The 22,435-nt window shown below is 37.9% G+C and overlaps 1 protein-coding gene across 9 annotated transcripts in view; it reads left to right on the forward strand.

The window, feature by feature from the left end:
• The window catches only part of ADAMTSL3 (ADAMTS like 3), a 192,005-nt gene that overhangs the window by 92,853 nt on the left and 76,717 nt on the right, over positions 1-22,435 (forward strand). For 8 of the 9 annotated variants that reach the window (XM_042875549.1, XM_042875553.1, XM_042875552.1 and 5 more), the window contains 3 exons: positions 962-1,089; positions 3,362-3,407; positions 10,128-10,364. In XM_042875549.1, the coding sequence (XP_042731483.1) occupies positions 962-1,089; positions 3,362-3,407; positions 10,128-10,364 (411 nt within the window). Of the gene's footprint in view, positions 1-961; positions 1,090-3,361; positions 3,408-10,127; positions 10,365-22,435 lie in introns of those variants that run through there. The other variant, XM_042875551.1, reaches the window with a different exon arrangement.

Genomic DNA, 22,435 nt, shown 5'->3' on the forward strand with positions numbered 1-22,435 from the left:
AGGATCAGTTATATCTCTGTTTGATGGGTTTAGTTTAGGGTTGTAATCTTAATTTCTGTGTAACGCACCAATCATACATGCCTGACAGCTCTCAAGGAATTATATTTGACACTGTTACAAAAATCTGCACTTTTTTTTCCACAAGAGAACTTATAAGGGTTGTGTGGACAGAAGAATAGAAATCGCACTTAAATGGAACGCTTGCTGAACAATTGTAGGGAAGTCAGAAAGAAATAGTTGGTTAAAGTCTGAACTCGATTTTCCTATGCTTTCTTAATGAAAGAATTTTATAAAATTAAAAGCAGTACTCTCCTAAACCAGAACATTATTGAATCACATTGCTTTTCAGTATTGAATTATTACGTTAAAAACCTGTTTTTCTAAAATGTTTTGATAATTTTCTCTGGGAAATGTCAGGTTTTTTCAACTAGATACAATGCAAGTGAAAAAATGATGTTTTTAGGGGTTTTTGGCAGATTATTTTCCTTTTGGTCTGAAATTATTCTTACATTTGTGCTGTCTGGAAATAATATCTTTTTGAAGCCTGTGAGAGAAGCTGAAATCACTGATTAATTGCTGTAGCCTACAAATCATTTGAAGTCTTCTTTTTTGATATCTTTCAAGTTAGTAAGACATTTTGCCATGAAGCTACATTCTTGGTTTGCTTCCCTACCTGCACTTCTGGGGCTATACTTCGTGAAAAATTTGTGCTGGGCGTCTCTATGTTGGGAATTACCAAATATTTGGAGGCTACAATGTTTGGGCAGAAGGAAATTAATCAAATACACTGTCTTTTCAAGCACTGCTTCCTTTTCCATGTAATTATTGTATATTAAAATAGTAAATTGAGACATTGTCAATAAACAGCAGAGTAACATAATCTGCTATTAATGTCAAGCAGTAAAATGTGTAGCAAGTCAATTAAAGTTTCTTTCTCCTCTCCAACCTCCATTTTGTTCAGACCTCCAGAATCACCCGCTCTGATGAAGATAAGGATGGCTCCTGGGATGCCTGGGGAGCCTGGAGTGATTGCTCACGGACCTGCGGTGGGGGAGCCTCCTACTCACTGAGGAGATGTTTAAATGGCAGGTTAGCTACATGCTTGTGTATATTTATTCTTCTGCAGCTGTGCCATAATTCTCTGTCTTCTGTGTTCATGGAAAAGCACTGCTTCTTCTCTTTCTGGAACTTAATGTAATGCAACGGTCAAGTGTTTGGATATTAGGAAAAATTTCTTCTCAGAAAGAGTTTCAATGTGCTGGCACGGCTGCCCAGGGAGGTGGTGGGGTTGCCATCCCTGGAGGTGTTCCAGAACCATGGGAACGTGGCACTGAGGAACGTGGGCAGTGGGCATGGTGGGGATGTGCTGGGGTTGGACTTGGGGATCTCAGTGGTCTTTTCCAGCCTTAATGATTCTATGATTCTACAATTCAACAAATTCTATTTTAATATGTTTCTGTATTATATTAGATAAATATCTTAGCCCTCCACTCTGATAGATCTTAAGTATATTATTAAATGCGCTAATGAAATAGCAAGAGTGACTTATTTATTATAGCCAAGTATTAAGAGGAATTTCTACATGCATAATGTAAAGCAAATTCTGGATTACCTGCATAGAAACTGGATCTGAAGCAATGTTCACATGCAGAATCTTCCATCTCGTCCCTGTAGTAAAAAAACAACTGACTTACCCTATATATGGATGCATCAATTGCTGCTTTCTGTAAGGATGTCTTTTCCTTTGCTGGTTCTTTCAATTCAGTGGTTCTGATGGATTTCTTGGGAAATCCTCAGTGTACCTTGAAGAGAACAGCATTTACCTCAGTAGTAAAACTGAACTAGTATAGGACTTATTACTATGATCCCAAAAGTGCGAGTAATGCAAGAGGCAAAATGAGATCCCAACCAGCTTAGAAGCATCTGTGCTGGCATACATATTTGCTCACGTTATTTGAATTATTCCTAAACACTTTGTTAAAACTGCTGATTGCATTTCTATTTTGTTGAGATTTTTTCCAAGTTAAATGTGATTTCATCCAGGAAGTCAGCTTCTCTTAAAGAAGGCTTACAGTGTGATCTGCAGTTTGTATGAAATGCGTGTTTTAAAGATTACTGAATAAAACGCTGCCTGTTTCTTTTAGTGCAGAATACAGAGATTTTGAAAATATTACTATTTCCAGCAAGAAGCCATGAGATTCTGCTAGTGTGTTGGTGACTGAAATGAGGTCAATAAATTGTAGCAATATAAATTCCACTGTGGTTTTATTAATATTTTTAATGTGTTCCCTTGTGAAAAAACATGTGTTTTCCATACCTTGACTAATGTGTATTTTAAAAGTTTTTTTCTGTGCTTTACTGTTGTTGTAATGTCCAGGAAATGTGTGATTGTGAAACAAAGTTTTCACATTTGTATGTGTCATAAACCTTCTTTACTTGCATATTGTGATATGATCATTCTTGCAAAAATTGGAAATCTGAGACACGTAATATCTTGAGCTTGGAGAGCTGTACTTTCAGCTGAGCTGGTTGAGCGCTTGCTCCAGGCATCCGTTACTCTTTCCTTTTAAAACTGTGTTTTTCAATTTCTCAAATTTAAAAAACTTTTCAATAATTGCAATTAATTTCCACACAAAAGCAAAAAACGTCGTCCAGGAGTTGTAAATGACCAGCTGCTCATTCGTTTCTCATCAGTGTAAGACAGACATTTTCCATTTTGAAGGGATTCTTCAAAAACATCATTTCTGATTTTAGAGGCATCATTAATTATTATTTCCTATCAAGTCATGAAGAGTGTGTTTTCAGTTCTTTCAGAGGCTCAGTTTTGCCATTTGCATTTAGAACTGGAATGCCTTGCCCTGTGCAGAATTACCAGTCGATTATCCTGAAGTCTGGCAAACTCTTTGCTAAAGAGGTGTGAAACCCATGCATCTCAGTATTTATATGAAAGAACAATAAATAATTGTGACTTTATTATATACCTCTTATTTCACCTACTGATAATAATTGTTGCAAAGAAGCTGGACTGCCTAGATTTTACAAATGATATTTGCTGGGTACCTTAGGAATGCAGGCAGTCTGAGGGACTTAAATTATGAATTCTACTGATGTGGCTTCAGGTGTTTTTTTCATAAGATATCTAGTAAATTGGGCTCACAGAGGAAGTTATATGTTCTTTGCTGAGGAGATAGTGCAACCACTTGAGTCCCCAGATCCTCTTTGTATTCAGACCTTGTATTTTGAATCCAGATTAAGGTACGGTGGTAGTAATAAGTCAAATTTTCAAGAGAATAACTATCTGTAAAATGTTTAGGATTGTGTTGTGCTGTACTGCTGTGTAACCATTTTTACTGTTTTTCAGGAACTGTGAAGGTCGGAATATTCGATACAAAACCTGCAGTAGTAATGTGAGTATGGCATTTAATCCTTTTTTATAGCTTCTTTTACTTATTCAGATGATTTGCTACAGTTTAAAAAGTGCTGTTTGTTATTTAAAATCTTATGGTGGATGACTTTCTTTTGATCATCATTACCAATTTTAAAGATTTCACTCTGCATATCTGCAGGAGGTTTGAAATTTAGGTTTCTAAATAGACATTTTCTTTGCAAATTGTAGTGCCAGTTGTGATTCAGAACACTTTATATCATTTGTTAGGAAAATTACACACTTTGGAGTACTAACAAATCAGCTCACATCTTAAAGTAGCAAGTGTCTTTCCCGAGGTTCTGTCTGAGATGAAGCATTAAGCTGGGCTCTTGAACGTTTTTGATTGCTAATGATACAACAGCATTCATTATGTGAGCAAAGAGGGTGTTGCTTTCAAATCTTAAATTGCATAATTACTACTTGCATTACCTCCTTACATTTGCCTAAGCCTAGATCTTTATATTTCTATATGTAAAATACATATATTTAGTACACTGGCATAGACCGTTTCTGTGGCTGAATATGAAGCTGGAAATTTGAAAAAGCAGTTGCTGTTACTATGATGCAATCAAACTTTATTTTTACAGACGTATTTTATGAAAACCAGTCACATATGGCATACTTCATGACTTGTGCTCCACTGATTTGCAGTGATGCTTTATGCTGTTTAAACAGCTGCCTTCGCTCACCCCAGATGTTGTAGTCTGCTCAAGGTGTGCAGGATTTTGTGATACCACCGATAGCAGACTCGTGTACAAACACAGTGATTCATAATGCATTGGTTTATGACCTGCAGGCACCTCTGGCATGGGTTACCCGAGAATACAATATGGTGTCTTTACAGTCCCATTCCAGGAAAGAGGGAAGATGAGCAAAGCAAAAGCATCTTATCTGCTTTTCTGTAGTGCAGTTGGTTCATTTGCTTCTGGATTTGGGAGAAAGGCAGCACTTGTCACACAAACACCCCTGAAAAGGTGAGCCAGGAAGTATGACGTGTGCTCCTGAGGAGGCCTGGAGCTGGCTCAGTGCGTATGTTGAACTGTGGCGCCTCCTGGGACAACTGGCCATCTTCACTTTTTCAGTATGCCACACCTAAGGCTTCTTCTGTGCCAACTGGCTTCTGCACTCCTCCTCAGGAGCAAGGCTTGCTAGCACCTCAAACTGTCCTAACTCCATTCTTTGGTGTTGGATGGATTTTCCACCTCAGCAGCCCACAGCCTGAGTTTCCGCAGAAATTAGTGGAAGTGATTAATAATTCTGGCCAACTGCATGGAGAAGCCAGATCCTAGAGACAAACTCTGCCATCTGCCCTTTGAGAATTTCAGTGCACAGTGCCTTTACCTCAGAAATAACAGTGCAGTGCACGGAAGACTCTTAATCTTGTAAAGCCATGTGATAAGCTAGATATGCCAGTCAGTATGTAAGTAGTAAACAAACAGCCACTGTCTAAATGTTTGCTAAATATATCATTTGCTTTCGATACAGTAATGCATCTCTGCTTGATGCTGTGCATTACGGCTTCCCATGCAACAGTACAAATTCCACATAGCACATCCCTTGGTCCTCCTGCGAAAGGAACAGAAAGCCATGTAGTGTGCAGAAAAAGCAGAAAGATGAGATCCATTTGTCCATAACTTCTGCTATAGGCAGAGGCCTGCATGCTTTTAGGATACATTTGAGCAGTTGCAGACACTGGTTGCTTTCAGCATTATACAGTAAAAAAATCTATGGTGAGAATGAAGGCACTCGTATGCGTCATCATAGAGAAAATTAAGATGATTACCATATCCTTTCTGAACTCCAAGGGGGTTTTTCTGAAGTCACTGGGACCTGTTTTATAACTTTAGGGCTTATTTTAAAGCGATAAGTGGCTAGCATCTTGTATGAGAATCTGTTTGAATTTATGATGATTCAAATGTTAATTTCCAGACAGGAAGCTGCATTTACAGTTCTGCTTTTGGGGCATGTCTGAGAGGGATCGGGTTTCCATTTTAGTTCAGATAGAGCCAGAATCTCTCAGGAACTGTTTTTCCTAGATTATAGGTCAGATAATGGAGAACTCATGAGAAAAATAAATTTCATGAGATTTCCACTGTTAGTACAGTGGAAAGTTGATCTTTGAATTTGGCCTCACCGAATTCAAACCGAGTATTAGACCTGATTTAACCTTGAAATGGGAGCTTACACCTAACACCAACCTAGGGCTAGACCTGTTCTGTTTGAAATGATATAATTTTCCCCAAAGCATCATTTCTAATGAATGCTTCTTGCTTTAAGAGTAAAACTTTAGTCTGAAAATTAAGAGTTTAAACTCGCTTCTTTCCATATTATTAGGAAATATTGATAACCACAGGAGACATCCAGTATATATACACTGTGTAAAATTGTCTGCAAATGTAATTTTGCTACATGATACATTACACCACTAACATCTATATTGAGGAGTACAAATGAAGCACAACTTAATGCGTGTGTCATTCTAATGAAAAGAGCAAGAATCATTTTACCAGAAAATTGGTTTCATCTGGATTTGTAATAGAATAGTAGTAAGTTCATTGAACTCAAGCATAGTTCCAGAATAATATTAGTGATATTTCAATCAAAAAATTAATTCAGAGTCTTAGCAACGAAATAATTGCTGAGATTATTAAGGCTTGTGTTTAGCTTGCTTATCTTTCTGTTGTAAATGGTGTGTCGGGTGCAGGATTTCTTGAAGCTGCATGTCTGCTTTCAGCTTTTCTTATGGAAACTTCTGTTCAATGAATATGAACTATTCATTGTATGCTGTTCAGTGAGATTTTCAGTCTTTCTTAAACCATTTTTTTTTTTTTTAATATTTCCATTTTTGTATATACTGTTGCATTCTAATGCTGTGATGTACACTATATGGAAGTGCTTAAGACAATCCTTTAGGGTCTTATTCATAGAACAAATTATTTGGGCCATTTCCCCATAAATTTTGCATTTTTATGTGCCAGAAAGTCACTTCCACGTTAGCCAGAATGACTCTCCTACACTTAAAAAAAAAAAAAAATCACTATTTTGTTGCAGATTTTCTCACATTTCATTCCAATGTAACCTTTTATTATACACAAATAATGCTTACACCTGTTCAATATATTCATCATATTACTGACCCAGCATCCACTCATTAACCAGATCACCTATCCCAACCAAAAAATCTTGGCTGAACTGTGTCTGCTCTGTTCCTACAATATTTCATCTTGAGTTACATAGTTTCTGTCTAATCTACTCATTTATTTTTTATTTTCATAATGCTGATGTACCCTTAACTCTCCTGGCTAGGGTTTCTTATTCAGGTATCTTGATTTTACTCAGAAGTGGCCTGAAAATTGCCTATGAATGACATAGAACCTGCAGCTAATTTCAAAAAGAAAACAAAACAATGACTTCATCGCTTCTGGCTCAGTTTCAACAAAGCGAGATTCAAAGAACCAACCTAGACAAAGGACCAGACTTTCTTTGGTGTCATCATTTTTACTGGGAATTTTCTTGCTGCCTTTTTGTGCTTTTTGTTTTTTTCAGCAGTGTAATTGTTGGCAGGAATCACACGGTCTGATACAACCTTCATGTTTTGTACACGAACATAGCCTACAAAGATACAGATTTCCCAGGTTAGCTTGGTTTTCAAAGTCTAAGAGTAAGTGACTGCCAAAACTTAACCAATACATTTCATAGGAAGCCAGCCCTTGGCTGCAGTAGTTTTAATCTTCTGTCACAAAAAGAATGAGAGTGCATAAACACACATGCATATTTTTTAACCTTCACAGTAGTCACATCTGAAGCATCTTTTTCAGATCCGCGTAATAATGTTACATAACTCATGTCATAAATAGACTGAATTCCATGACAAAATCTGTATATGATTATTTTGCCAGCATTCTGAGGTATTAGGCATCATTGGTGCGTGTTCAGATCCTTGTGTGGTGTGTGAACCTACAAGTTCTCCAGTATGGTTCAGTGGATTCAGCATAAGGCAAAAAAACTATTGCTGAAATTAGAAAATCTCTAATTAGTAGCAAAAATATTTAGCAAACAGGGAAAGAAAAAAGTGTGGAATATTGATGGGATAAAGGGAACAAAGGAATTGAATTGATATCTGAAATAGATTAAAACCAAAAGGACAGAGTGGGTAAGGATTAGGGCGCATGTACTGTGGGCTGATGATGGTCTTGTCACTTCTCATGTCTCTCCCTTGCCTGCCTCTCCCACACCTTGCCTTCACTTTTCCTTCCTTCCTTTTAATCTCCTTCTCACTTTTCTTATCTATTCAAGTCTGAAGTTTCTGAGACCTCTTGTTGTCTTGACTACATTCATTTTTGCACCTGTCTTGCTGTTTAGACCATAAACTCTTTTCTTTATACAAGTAGATATTGTTGCAAGGAAAACAGGCATCTGAACATGTTGCTGCCCAAATTCTGATACAGAATCACAGAATTGCTCAGGTTGGAAAAGACTTTAAAGATCATCAAGTTCAACCACAACCTAACCATACTATCCTAACTCTAATGTAAATGATAATTTCAGCCCTTTGATATCTCCCTGTGATGCTCTTTTTATTCTCCTGCTTTTGAACACAGCTCAAATGTAAAGCAGGTGGGGCTGGCATGTGAATGGAGCGCCACAATTGCTTTCTGTGCTTTGAAAATGCCAAAGCCAAAGAGGGAGATGAGAATTCACTTGTTCTCAAGCAGTCAGGAAGCGAGTGGAAGGAAGGAGCTGCACTGTGCTGAACCAATGAGAAACACAGGGTAACCATGGATCGACATCCTGACTCTGCAGTGTTTGTGTCTTGGCACTGCAACAACACCTTGTAATAATGAGTTGTAACAACAGCCTGTCAAAGCCCAGCCTAGAGATGTTGCTGCCTGTTTTACAGGTAGCGCTTCAGCTCTTTGTGATGAAAATCTAGCTCTGTATCGTGGTTGAATAACACTACTTCAAAATGTTGCTTCTAGCTGTGCTCGAATCTAACATCAACTATTTTTATCGGTAGCTGCTCCTTTATTTCCAATGGTGAAAGGGAAAACCATATGGTATCCATATAAACTCTGATGTCCCCTCTGCTTTTTAGACTTTCTGTTGTGGTAAATGGGAAGTGACAGATAAGTCAGAGCCAATTTCTGCTCTCATTTACACCCATGCAAATGTGGTGGCTTTCTTTGAAGTTATAGTAAATAGGGGTGAGTTTTAACAGTACTTACTTGACTTTTTCTGAAGTGCTCTCTTGTGGGGTTTTATCTCTATAAAATACCTGAAGATTTACAGTAACTGCATTTTTTCTTTGTCTTACTTCATTTTATTGACTCAAACTAAAATTATCACAGATTAAAAATAAAATATATTACATAACTTTGACTTATTTGGAGACATTGGACAGCACTGCACACTGCAGAAGCCCCATGTGTTGCTCAACAAGAGCACCACCGATGTTAGAAGTTTCTTGCAGTCTACAAAAAAAAAAGCCAGAGATATTTCTGTTTCCTACGATGAAAGAAAAAAATAAATCTAAGGTACTGGCAAGGTATTAAGCTAATGCACTACCAACCCACCCAGACTCAGGAGTGTGTCAGGACAGTATTACTACTGGAAAGAAATTTGTGCTTTTCTCGTGTATGTTTCCAACAGTAGTGATGCACTTGCCCTTTGTTAGTTTTTTTTCAGGGAACACATCACAAAGCTTTCAGCCTTATATCCAATGGAAACCAGTCTTTGTTAAAATCAGCCTCACAGCTGGCTTGTATGGGTTGAAATTCTTGGTCTGGCATATGGACTGTTTGACACTGGACATACTTTTAAATGAGAGTGAGAGATTGTTTGACATGCCAACTCCTTTGTCGGTACTTTGCTGAAGTTATTTTTGAACAAATCAGTATTCATCTTCTTTCCTGTTGCTGTAGCTTAATATTAATGTCCTTGCGTGCAATGCTTTATACAGAAGAAATGTCTTAGAATATTTCATTTCAAACATTGTCAAAGAAGCATTTGTTGTATTTAGTGTTTCATCTATATTTGCTGAGGCTGTGTGTGGAATAAATTCTAGAACTATCTCTTTAGATCAACACCAATGTAAATTCTATTTTATTTCAACAAAATAAGATAACTGTACTAAAGGAAAAGGCACTGATGTCTCTTCCTAACTCTCCTGCCCCATTTCTGAGGAATAGTGAACAATTGATCAGACACATTTTCATTTCTTAGTGTGTAAGTATCAGCATTATACATCTGTCACTACTCAGGTGTATGAACTGATGAATGAGTGCAGAATGCTTTGAAATCCTTAAGTGGAAAAAGCTATTGGGAAGAAAAATATTAAATATCAGTTATCTCACAACAGTCACTTAAAAGGCATAGCTTCCTATAGAAGGTAATTCTTACCAGATTTTAAAAGTGAATGTGTCACACAGTGTCATAAAAGTAGGATTTTTAATTACTCTCACTTATCAGTTGTGCTATTACTGGAATATGGGCAATATTCTATTACCTGTACTGCAAGGAATGGATTAAGCAACATAAATTGTATTAATGCATGCGGTAGAACACTGTAACATATTTGTCATAGCAGATCAGTTCTTGAACCAAGCCTACCTTAACAGATTCAGCATAATACTTCAGATAACTACTACAAATGCAAAGGGCTGCCTATTTGTATAAATTAGTTCCTTTGATTTGTTTTCAGGACTGCCCTTCAGATGTTGGTGACTTCAGAGCACAACAATGTTCAGCCTACAATGATGTCAAGTACCAGGGGCATTTTTATGAGTGGATCCCCGTGTATAATGACCCTACTGCACCATGTGCCCTGAAGTGTCAAGCTCTGGGAAAGAACTTGATTGTGGAGCTTGCCCCAAAAGTACTAGATGGTACTCGTTGCAATATGGAATCCCTGGATATGTGCATCAGTGGAATATGCCAGGTATGTTCATGGTGGAGATCTGAGTTGCTTTTGCACATGAAGTGGACGCTTTTCAGTTATTTTTCATCTCTATGCATCAGTTTTCTTTCAAAGTATCTGCAAGTACAACCAGCTGGATCGTAGCTAACTCACTTTCTCTTCTATGCAGAAGTTCCTGATTGCCTTAACCACTGATACTCAATATCAATATCAGGTCAATAACATTCACTCATTCTCATACTGTAGCTTTTAGTCATGTAAAAATTACGGAAACTAGTAATAATCTCCTTCTCTGAGTGTTGCATCTCATGAACTCTGCTAAGGAGAGAATTTGATATATGATGGGCTCCTGCTGATTATGGTGCATGTGTGTGTAAGTATGTTTGCTGTAAGCGTTGCTCTTGTCTCTTCATTTCTTTAAGAAGCTCATAGTTTATGCAGTGAATGTGCCTACAGTAGTAGTATTTCTTTTTTTAACAGGGTACATTCTAAAGATCTGAATCCTAAGTTCCTGCGATCCCTATTGTGTATTTGCAATTTATAGATTTCAGTTCTAGAGAAGAGGTTCCGCCTCTGTTAAAAGCATTAAAGATAAGAAACAAGGCTTGCTCAGCTGCCAAATTCTTGATTTACATGACTTCATTGGGGTTATTCTTTGATGGAAGAAGTAGTCTCAGGCTTTTGAGATCCAGCCACTTAAGACAGATGTCCCCAGGAATCTGATAATTGGGTCAGAAGCTCCAAGTGCCAGAACAAAACTGGTTGGCAGATGGGTAATACTTCACACATAACCAGCTGAAGCTTCTTTGCTTTTTCTCATCTCCAGGCTTAGCACCTTGTCAGGAGGTGTTGTATCTTTATTGACTGTCCTGGATCAGGAGCCCTATCCTCCCTATGACCTTGAAGCAAAGCCAGACAGCAGCATAGGATCCCAGTATTTTGTGCTGCCTTTGTAACTGGGGAACAGAAATTTATGAGGGAAGGCAGTATTGCAGTTCTTAGGCTTGAATGTCATCATTTTTCACCTCAATTTTAGTACTAGCCAGCTGCTGGTCATTCAGCGTTGTTCCTAGTTCCATCCAGTCCTACCCCTACTTTTCTCCCTGTCTGTATTACCACATTTGTTGTATCAGCTTAAAGGCTTTGGGCAGTTGGAAGCAGCTATGGTTCTTGTCCTTGCACACCCAAGTAATTGTACAAATGTGCTCTGTGTACCAAGTGTAAAAGAGGCACATAAGGTGATATTAATAAGCTTAACATAACAACTTTCTGAAGCAATTTCTTACTTAATAACTTGTAATCAGTCATTCTGAGTTTTTCCAAGGGTGGTAAACATTATTACACAGGCTGAAGTTGAGACTGAATTAATGGTATGTTACTGATATATTATTATAATTAGTTTTTTCTCTCTGACTTGTTCTGTTAAACGCCTAAAACACATGCAGCTCAAAAATACAGGACACAGCCTGATGAGCAAAAGAGCTTCATTATGGGGGAAAATACAACGTGTTTGGCAGAACTATGGTGTGCAGGTGACAGCAGCAGTAATATATGACCTGGACCTTGCTGTGAGTACTTGCAATACCAGTCATGCCAACACACAATGCATCTGCTGCCTCTGTAATTGAAGAAGAGTTCCTTACAGTCTTGCCCTTCAAGAGACAACATTTGTCAATAGTATTTCACACTGGCGTCCATCAGTGTTCATTACACTGTGTATTTAGATAGGATGTACCTTTATACACACTAAAAACACTTGCAAAATAATACATTTCTTTCGCAATATTGTTAGTGATGTTTCCTTATTTAATACAAAATTTGAACTGGGAGGATGCCAATACACTTTGCAGATGATACATCTACAGAAGCCTCTGCTGTTTGTGTCTGTCTGTTGCCACACTATTATGCTGAATCTGATGTACTTTGAGGTCTTGCAAGAATAGCTTGGAGATTTTTTTGTTTGTTTTTAGTAGTTTTGTCATTATCAACACTTGCAGTTTTATTTACTGAAGACCTTTGAAGTCCTTGGTTGTTTGAATAACTTTTTTTCTCTTTGTGGGGCAGAGTGGAAATGTTGATTCCTTGTGAAAGGACTGCACTAGGGAGGGCTTCCTCAGAAACTGACACCAGTCTTTGTTACTACTCCTGTTTAAGCAGGAAAAGAAAACAAATTGACATCTAATATTTCCTGGAAAAATATTGTTGTTTAGTCAACTTCTGTTAAGAGAGAAAGAGAGACAGCAAAAAACTTGATTCTTCAGTATTGTTGCTATAAGATCAGTCTGTTGGGCTTTGACATGTACTTGGCACAGCCTGTAAGTAACTTGGCAAGCACTTTTACAGTGAACTCATCTAAATAAACATGTCATACTGCTGATGTGGATATCTTCGCTTTTATGCCTGGGAGCACTGAAGAGTGAGTATAAGGAAACTGAATTGCTTGAGTCCTTTTCCAAACTGGTGCTGGTTTTGCTCTTTTATTGTCTCAGAATGTTGGCAAGTTTTATAAGATCTCAGTTTCCCCCGCCATAAGCACTTCATCCATTTCCTTCCTGTTGGTAAGATAGGGATGCAACACAAAGCTTTCCTCTCAGATTCTTGTTCTATCAATCTCCTGGGCAGAGCGTGAATTTAAATATACAGAGACATTAAGTTCCCCATGTCCAGCTTCAATTCTGATTCTCTTCATTTCCCTTAACAAGTACACCCAAACTAAATAACAGTGTCCAAAAACTAATGAAACAAAACTGGTTTCTGGGTAAGAGTTCTGTGTCTTTGGGGAAAATAAAATCCTAGGGTGGTGGAGCAGAGAAAAGTTTGTTGAGAAAGTTAATAAGACATTTTGGGGTTGTCTGAGGCTTAATTCAACCTTTTTTTTTTTAATTGTTATTTTATTCTATATATTTTTTTAATTTATTGTTTTTGTCTGCTACTGCCTTTCTTCTGTTACCAAAGCAAATATCTGGGGTTTTTGTGCTAAATAGGGACAGGTCAAAACTTCACTGCTAGGGAGGCTTTTCACACTTCTGATACTTTTTCTACTCTCTGTGCAGCTCCCAACACATTTTTTCATATAATATATTCCTGCTGTGCCCATCTGGATGTGGGTGGAGACATTTAAAAACATCTGCATGTCAGACATGTGTGGGCAACGCTTACCCAGTTACTCCGCCTGCACTGGGGCCCTGCCTGGTCTTGATTTTTGTTTTTAATTCTAGTTTGTGATTTTTCTTTTTCCTACCAAAACGCAGAATTAGGTCTTGTTTCAGTACCTAAAATGGTTACACTGATAATTTTTCTAAAGTGGAGTAATGTGTTTGGACAATAAATACACACATCACCCAAAACCACACATCACCAGTCCGACGGAGCGGTCTGAGTAGTTCTGTCCTAGGCTGTCACAGTTAGGTCAAGGATGATGTAAATCCTCCGGTGAACTTTCCATTTAGTGTCAGTGAGTTGTTTGTGCTCCAGGAAAGGCAGACACTACACTATGCTTTGTAGCATATGGCATAAATTTAGCTGACATTAGAACACATCTCATATGTCAAGTGGAGTGCCACTGACTTCTGCCATGCTCCATGTTTCTGTCATGTGTCATGATATACCAAGAAGGTATCTCACACACTTGCCACCAAAGTGCTTTTACCCTTGATGTAAATATCTGTCAGTTTTCATTGAAAGCTGTTGCTGTAAGCCTTTGGAAGACAGCACATTTTTTCATGATCTTGTGTGAGCTCTGCTTATGGTTACAACTTAAAATAATAGAGGTTTGATAACGTCTTCTCATTCTGACTCCCTCTGTTCTGAGAGCTGCTTTCTCCCAGCTCTCTGTTCACTTTGGCTGTTTTGCATACATCCCCTATGGGTTCCTGTGGATACTTCTTATTGCTTCTGTGTTAAAGGACTGCCGAAAGTGCACAGGAAGGTCTGGTGTTCAGATACTGAGAAAGGGACATTTCCTTTCCATCCTATATTACTGCAAACTTCCCAGTGAAAAGCACAGCAAAGAGTAAAAGATTTCATCTCATTTAAAAGTATATGTAGGAGAGGAATATAATACAATATTGTATTGTTTAATAGTTTCTAATTTTTTATTCTTATAATGCAGAATGAGGCATCAAAGAATATTTTGTTTTTAAAGGAGGGATTTGGCTCCTTAAAAATACTAATTTTCTTTTTTCTTTCCTGAATTTACTCTAGTGTTTAACTTGAATTTCAGGAGTTTAAATAGCTTCCTAGATTTATATCTTCTAATTCTTACTCTTTAGAGTAATCATACTGAAGGAGTTTTTACTTAAGATAATCTTTTCTTTTATTCTACTTGGAGTAGTTGGTCCTCAAGTAGCAGTATAAAAGGACGTCAGGGAAAAGCAAAAAACAAAAACCAAGCAAGCAAACAAAAAAACAGCAGCAACAAACCACTTGCAGGCTCTTTTTTATATTTAAAAATAAAACGTCCACATTACAGTTTTTGCCTTTCATCTCTTTAGCCTTCACACCTTAAGCCAACTTACAACCTCAAGCAACTTACAGGAGGAATTGATTTTGAGGTAGCTTACTGTTAAGCCAGCCTTCATATTGCATCCTTCCCCAGTACCATAAATAGCCCATCAACAGCATACAGTGCCGGGACTCCCATGCAGAGACCTGTACTCCATCCACATAATTCTGCAGACGCTCGTGCTGGCAGACTGGACCTTATCCAAAATGACTATGGGATTTGCTCACATAGATTCAATAAATCTTTCTAGCCCAAAGAACTACATATCAAAATCTCCGTGTGACTGTACACGTGACATCCCATTAAACCGAGCGGGAGCTCCAGCTGCAAATCAGCTGGGAAACATTGGTGCCTGTCCAGAAGTCCCATGGAAGGAGAGGGCTGAGCACGGGTTACCATGTCCTGTGTGACCAGCCAAGGTTCTGCTCTGTAGACTCCCAGACTTGGCTTCCTCTTCCATGGAGGCTCTCAGCACTGCCCAAGCCAGCAGACTGCACTGTAAGAATTGCACTCGAACCCTTTTCATGTCCCAGCCTGCCGTGAGATAGCAGCTCACTTGAGATCATATTGGCAACCTGCAGGAGGACTTGTGTGGCACAAGGGTTGCTCACAGATACTGAAAATGTCATTTGGAATCTCTTGCTTTTAGTTAGCAGCTGTTCACTGCTGCTAGAAATTGTCATCTCTTTTCAGACCTTCTGTTTTTCTCCACACCGCTGTTTCTGATGGAGGATTACTGTCCATAGGGATTTCTTACTGTCTAAGTTTATCCTTTCTGTCAGATAGGGGTGAGTTTTTTCTAATCTCCAGTTCCTTATCTCTATGTCTCTTTTTCTAAGTGATTCTTTGCCAAGTTTTGTTTTGTTTTGGTGAGCTTTATATAAATATGATTTTATTTTCCAGCCTAGCAAGGTCCTGCAGCATGTGAGCGTGATAAAGTCAGTACAGTAACTCATGATTTGGATATCTTGTTGAACTAGAGTCTTCAGATCCCCTGGTGCTGTGGCAGATATGGCTGGAACCAGTCAGAAAGTCAGAAAAGTAATTTGATTCCATATATTGATTTCTTTTTCAATAGCATTCTCACAAGGACGAAGTCCAATGGGAATTTGTGTCCTACCCTCCATGTCTGCACGTGCGTATTTTCTGAAATGGGAACCATATAGGAAAGGGTACTTGCTCTCCTGCTGGGTGGTCCTATGGGCTCTCAGCTGCTCCAGCATGTGGCAGATCCTGCAGGAAGACTTACATGTTTTGGAACCACTTTGTTTGATAGCAGTGGATTTGCAGAATTACAGAACGCTCTTTATCCTCCTGCCTTCACATATGAAATATCTGTAAAAATACGTGGACAGTCCATTTAGGAGCCCTTCTGTATGCAATGAATTTAATGCACTGTATATTTTACCTTTCATTTTTTATTGCTTTGCATTCTTTTTCTATGTATTGAGGGCTGAGAAACCTGAGCATGATGGTATGTCTGCTTGTGCCCATCATTCTGACATATTTGTTGTCCTTTGTTCTGAGTTTTGGATATTGACACACTTTGGCCTCACTCCTTGCTTTCTTATGTACAAACAACTGAAAACACACAAGAGACACCTTCTTACTCCCAGCTGGGTCTGCTGCTTCACCGGCCCTGCAGTGATGGGCTGGGTGATGGACTCAGTGTCAGTGCATGCTTAGAGTCCCTGAAGGGGCCATGTTCTGCTTCTTAGCAGATGCTGACAGCCAGGTCAGCTTCTTGGGGCTGCTGCTGAGCTGTGCTAGCTCTGTAGTAGAGATGTGAGACCCAGTGCAACGGTTCAGCCTTTGATAGGCTGAGCTTAGTAACAGAAGAGTTGTAAGACAGAGAGTTGTGAGGCCATATAAGGACAAAATCATGGCTAAGACCAAATTAAATCTTCAATGAGAATAAAGCAGGAAAGTTTCTACCTGAAAGTAGAAACTCTTCTACGTTAAATAAATAAATACAAGTAAGATTCTAAATTGGAGGAATGTCTTGTTATCTCTTCCTGTTTGTAGAAGTTCATTTAGTTGTTGATGATGAGCATGGGAAAGAGTGGGAGGTTTTTACTGTGTATTCTCTCTATGGACATATTTTATCTATGTAGAAATAAGCTACAAGCTGAAGCTATCACAAAGCAAGGGATGTGAGCAGAGATTGCACAGTAAATGAATAAATGGGCTCTGAATGTCAGCCTCTGAATTCTGTAGCAGGGCAAATGGAAAATACTAGCTAAGGCAGAGCAGAACTTTCCCATGATGAATTTTATACTTATGTTTTTATTGCCATAAATTCCCATAGCCATATTTAAAATTAATTATTTGTTGTGTGGATGCAGACATTCCTAACATCTGCCTGCACTGTGATTCTGGGGTAAAGCAAGTAGAGCAGGAGAAAATGCAGCAAATAGCTGACACTGATGCAGTGAGATCTGTGTAGTGGGATAGCAGATGTGCCTGTATAGTTAAATACAGATTTAATTTTTCTGAGTTTTGGAATTTTTAGTGTGTCTGTCTGTAAAACAGAAATTCTTTTTCTTGTGAGTGAGACCCCAAGGACTTTAATTTTCCCTCTTGAGATTGATTCTAAGAAACTGCAATGTAGATTTATTTTAGTGAGCACATAGGAATTTTTCACTATTTTCTTGTTTCTTTTACTAGTAGGTGTTGAGGTAAAATGTATGTCCTTTCTTAGTTAAGTTTCAAGACTTGGAAATTATTTTTGCCAGAAACAATACTGATGGCATCTTGTACTTTGTGCAATGCTTAAATTAACCTTTTAAATTAAATTAAATTAACCTTAACCTTTGGATGTTTTTCTTCTATTTCAATCTGAATTCTGAGAGAATAAATCATTTTGTTATGACAACATGAGCTCTACTGTCCTGGTGGTATGGCAGTTCCATCCCCTGGCTGGATTTGTTTGGTGTAATATTCACTCAATTCTCACTCAGTATTTTTCACATCTTAACAAATTTCACAGGCAGTGGAAGCCAACTGTGCCTGGGTTTACACCTTTCAGTCTTTACACCCTTCAGCAGTTCAGTAGCAGTGATACCGTATCTTTGTGAAGAATAATTGTCTCTATTTGTGCATTCTGCAGTGCAGCTCCTTGTTTCTTTCATGCATTAGGCATATCGGGCACTTCTTACATTGGCTGAGTTCTTACTTTCGTTGAATTTGACTAAATGTCATCTGTACATTTGTGCCACTATTTGCAATCTATTTAATGAGTACACACAGATATGCATCCTTTGAAATTGCCAGGCTAGTGAAAAAACAAAAGTGCAATTGTACTGAGAGTGGATTTCATCTGGATTTCTGTGTAGTGAAGCAACTCCAAAAGGATGCTAATTATGTCACTGTGAAAGGTTGGTAATTGATTTTCTGCTTTTATTTTATTAAAGTCAATCACATTGATAAAGAGCATCACTTCCCTACATTGATCTCTGCCTGTTTCTTGGGCAAAAATAGAGCAATGAAAAAAATGTTGTTAACTGATGTTATCCCCTTAATCATCACTGATAAATGAGACTATCAATCAAAAATACTATTGGAGTCATTTGAGAACAATATGGTAGCATTTAACACATTTTTGACTTCAGCATGGATATTTGCTGAACATTTAAATAATCTAAGACATAGTAGATAGGGAGAAAGAGAGAAACAACAACACTAGTGCAACTTCACAGAATATATTTATCTGCCACAAATAAGAACAGCAGAGTTCTGGTTTCTTGTGTTTTTGTTTTTTTGTTCTTTTTGTAGCTTCAATTTGGACAACTTAGTATTTTGTCTTTTCAGACTGTACCTAGATCTCTGGCTCCAGAGGACAGAGAAGCAGGGAGTCCTTTTCCAGACAGAAATATTGTATATAGTTGTAGGTATTGCTGTGTATAAATTCATATTTTCAACAGCAGTAGTGATAACAGCTGGTGCTTGTTATGCAAGATCTTGGTGTTTTTTTCTCATGTTTCACCTCAGTGTTCTTGTTATGTGGAGTGTGAGTACATCTTCAGGCTCTTTATTCAAAGCATGTAATCTTGAATCTTTAGCATTCCAAAAATATTTCTTATGATTGACACGTAATACTTTTATAATTGACAACTCATGTCCCTGGAGTTTATTCTGTAAAAAATGGTGTCATACCTGTGTTGAAAGAAAGTGCCTCCAGATGGAGATGAGTAGTCAGTTAAGGGAATAGCCATGTTACAGGGGCCTAAAGCAACAAGCAAAAACTGACATTTCAAAACCTGTATCTGCATTGCTCTGCATGGGCAGTTTGTAGTCATTAAGGGTACACTGAAGGAGGACTGAAGTTTGCTAGGTTTTTATTACAGAGCTTTTTTGCTGTATGGGAATCTGTCATAAATTTGTCACTTTGCAGTACTTTTTTCATCACAGTTAACTATAAATATTTCCTTAAGAAAGGAAGAACCTTGAGTTTAACAGATTATATTTTGACCTTCATAAATCAGAATTAACATGCCATATTCATTTCTTCATTTAAGTCTAATGCCTCATCTTGAAACCCTTCTAAATGTTAAAGAAACATCTGTGGAGGCTTCTGAGCCATTTTTTGGATTTATATCTGCAAAGATATTTGTAATGTTCTGCAGTCACCTCTAACACAGCAGCAATTTCATTAATCTTTCATCTGTATTACTATATTTTATACCCTGACCTTTTGCTCTTCCTTTGCCTTTCTGAACTCACATGAGCATTCTGAGCACACCACAAACATTTCACACCCCTCAGTAGGGCATTTCACAATAGCACCGTCTGGTTCAGAAGTTTGTTGCAGCAGAGTGTTTCTGCTCACTTGTGACAAAACAGTCATATTCTTTTGCATAGTGGAAAAACAGAAACATACTGTAATGTCCTAAAATAGTCGCATATCATGCACCAGTTTGAAAAGAATCTCCATCCAAATTCATAACCCCTCATTATCAATTTATTAAATACAGAAAGTAATCATGTCTCAAAACTTTTTTTAAATTTCCATGTCCATTTTGCTAAACAATGGTCACTATTTCCCCAGCTGCTTATTTGTGTAGGAACTTGCAATATATTCTTTACAGTACTTGAACCATTTTTTGATTTACAACTTTTTTTCTGGATTATTCTTTTAATTTGACGAGGTCCCAATGCTTCTATTACATGGTTTGTATTGTCACTTGTTTCATTTATGCAGTTTATGTTATTATCACCTAATATAATTATTTTTGACTGTACCCTAAAAGTGTGCAGATGTTTTCCCAATCTGCCTATAATATTTATAGCTGATCCCTTTGCTCTGTAAACAGCTAGCATTGTGGGCTAAATTAACCCTAACAAACACCTTAATCATGAAAATCATCAGACCCCTTTGGCTTGCTGCAGTGCTGTGTGAGATGGGAAAGGCTGTTGCCATATATCACTTTCTAGACCTTGTTGTAGCTCTGTACACAAATACACATGTACTCTTCAAAACGTTTCCTCGAATGCTGTCTTTGTTTTTCTAGCAAAGTTACTGGCTGTGGTAGAATTATGGAATCGTTCGGGTTGGAAAAGACCACTGAGATCATCTAGTCCAACACCACCACCATCATCTAGACCCGTCACCATCACGATCACTAAACCATGTCCCTAAGCCACATCTATCCTTTTCTTGACAATAATTCCTACCTTAATTTACAAATCCTTGGTGATATGCCAAGGGCCTGATTTCTAAAGGAGCACCTTGCAGCTTCCTGCTCTTTTAGTGTGATCCATGGCTGTCCAGCTCGTGTGAAATTCTTTGCTGTCAAAGTTTTAGAAACAAATACAATAGGCCAAGTCTTGACACTCAGTTTTGAAGTACCCCCTCCCTTAGCGCTGACGTATGATTTGCACACTTACTGAACTACCTCTAAAATCGAAGGCTTGTCACATTAAATTCCACAGGGTGTTTTTGGGTGCTTAATGCTGAACAATCTGAAATTCTTTGCTCATTACAGGCATAAACTGTGATCCTACTTTGAGTTATTTTTTGAATTGTATCCTGGGTTATCACTGTATACTCATAATAATTGATATAAACACAATCTCTGAAAGAACTGGAGGTGCATAGATCTAGTCAGACATGTTACATTTGCTGGCAGGGGAGCTGCAAAGCTTTCCCTCTACCTAAATCCCTAGCATTAGCAGCCAACACTCCTATTTTATTTCTGTGGCATTTATGTATTAAAAATTTAGCCATAATACCCTGTGAAACAATTATGGAAAGTATGCTGCAGTGCTGATTATCTTTTCCCTTACATTCCACGTTGGACACAATACTGCCTTGTGTTTGCACAGTTGTACTGTTTTGTTATATGGAATGAGAGTTTGTTTTCATAGTGGATATGTGAAATACCTCTGTTATACTGTCTGCCTATTATTGTCATGTTGGCTTTTAATGGCATGGTCTTGAGAGTCTTTTGCTTGCTCAACACCCTCCTCTCACCAAAGGACTGCAGGATCTGTAGCCTACAAACATACAACGGCTGAATCTAATAAAAATACCAATGCCTTACATACAGTATCACAGCATGCAGCTGAATTTTTTCCTTGGAGAATTAACTGATGAGTGAATAAACATATTCTTAGTATTTAGAAAATGAGATTACATCATAAAATGGAAACGTGTTTGTAAGGTCTGCTGAGAGCCTGTAGTAGCAGTAGTTCTGACAATTTACCTCCATGAGCTAGGATTACCTTTGTGAATGAGAGCAGGAAAAGCAGTGGTGAGCAGTAAACATTTGAAAAATCTACTTAAAGGAAGATGAGGCTATTTCAAGTACTGGTTTTATCCCCAGCATCCTGGGAGCACCATCTGAATGTGTCAGAATCTTTAGCACATCTGTTCTTGCAACATAACTGTGAGGTGGGGAATTGCAAATTTGCCCCTTTCACAGATTGGAAATTGGAAAGCAAAGGGACTGTTCAAAGGTCGAGATGAAAGTCTGTTGTGGAACTGGAATTTGAAAGAATTGTCAACTCTAAGGTCACTATGCCAACCATTGGATTATTATATTCCTTAAAGTTTTGTCAGCTTTCTGATGCACACAATGGCCCAGTTTGCTTCTGGTTCTGAAATTCTGTCATTTTCGTTTATTTCCCTGTGCTGATTGGTGACAAAATGGGAAGAACTTATTCAGATTCGTTTGCAGTCTTTTTTTATCTTCTTAGTTGATGAGCCAAGAACTAAAGTAAAAAAAAAAAAAAAAAAAAGAAAAATCTTTAATTGGAAACACATTTTAATCTCTAATGCAGTATCCTGAATTACAGTACTGGAACATGTATGCATTCATATACTGCTTCTATGCAGTAAACAGGCACCTGTTCTGAGGTAGTCTGATTTGTGTGTTAACTTGTTGCCTTTCAAAACTAAGATCTTATTAGCATTTAAAACTTCACTAACATGAAATCATTGAATTTAATCTGTTTCTTTAGCGATGCTACGGAATCATGTTTGTATTCAGCAGTACATAACTTCTGAGTAAGTGATTGTCATCCCAAACAATCAAGTGACATTTTATGTGGGCCGTTGCCCAGCAGTATGTTTAGATCTGTTTGGGAA

This window comes from Lagopus leucura, unplaced genomic scaffold (genome assembly GCF_019238085.1).
Source record: "Lagopus leucura isolate 7727_CA_CO unplaced genomic scaffold, USGS_WTPT01 Super-Scaffold_100015, whole genome shotgun sequence".
Lineage (NCBI taxonomy): Eukaryota > Metazoa > Chordata > Aves > Galliformes > Phasianidae > Lagopus > Lagopus leucura.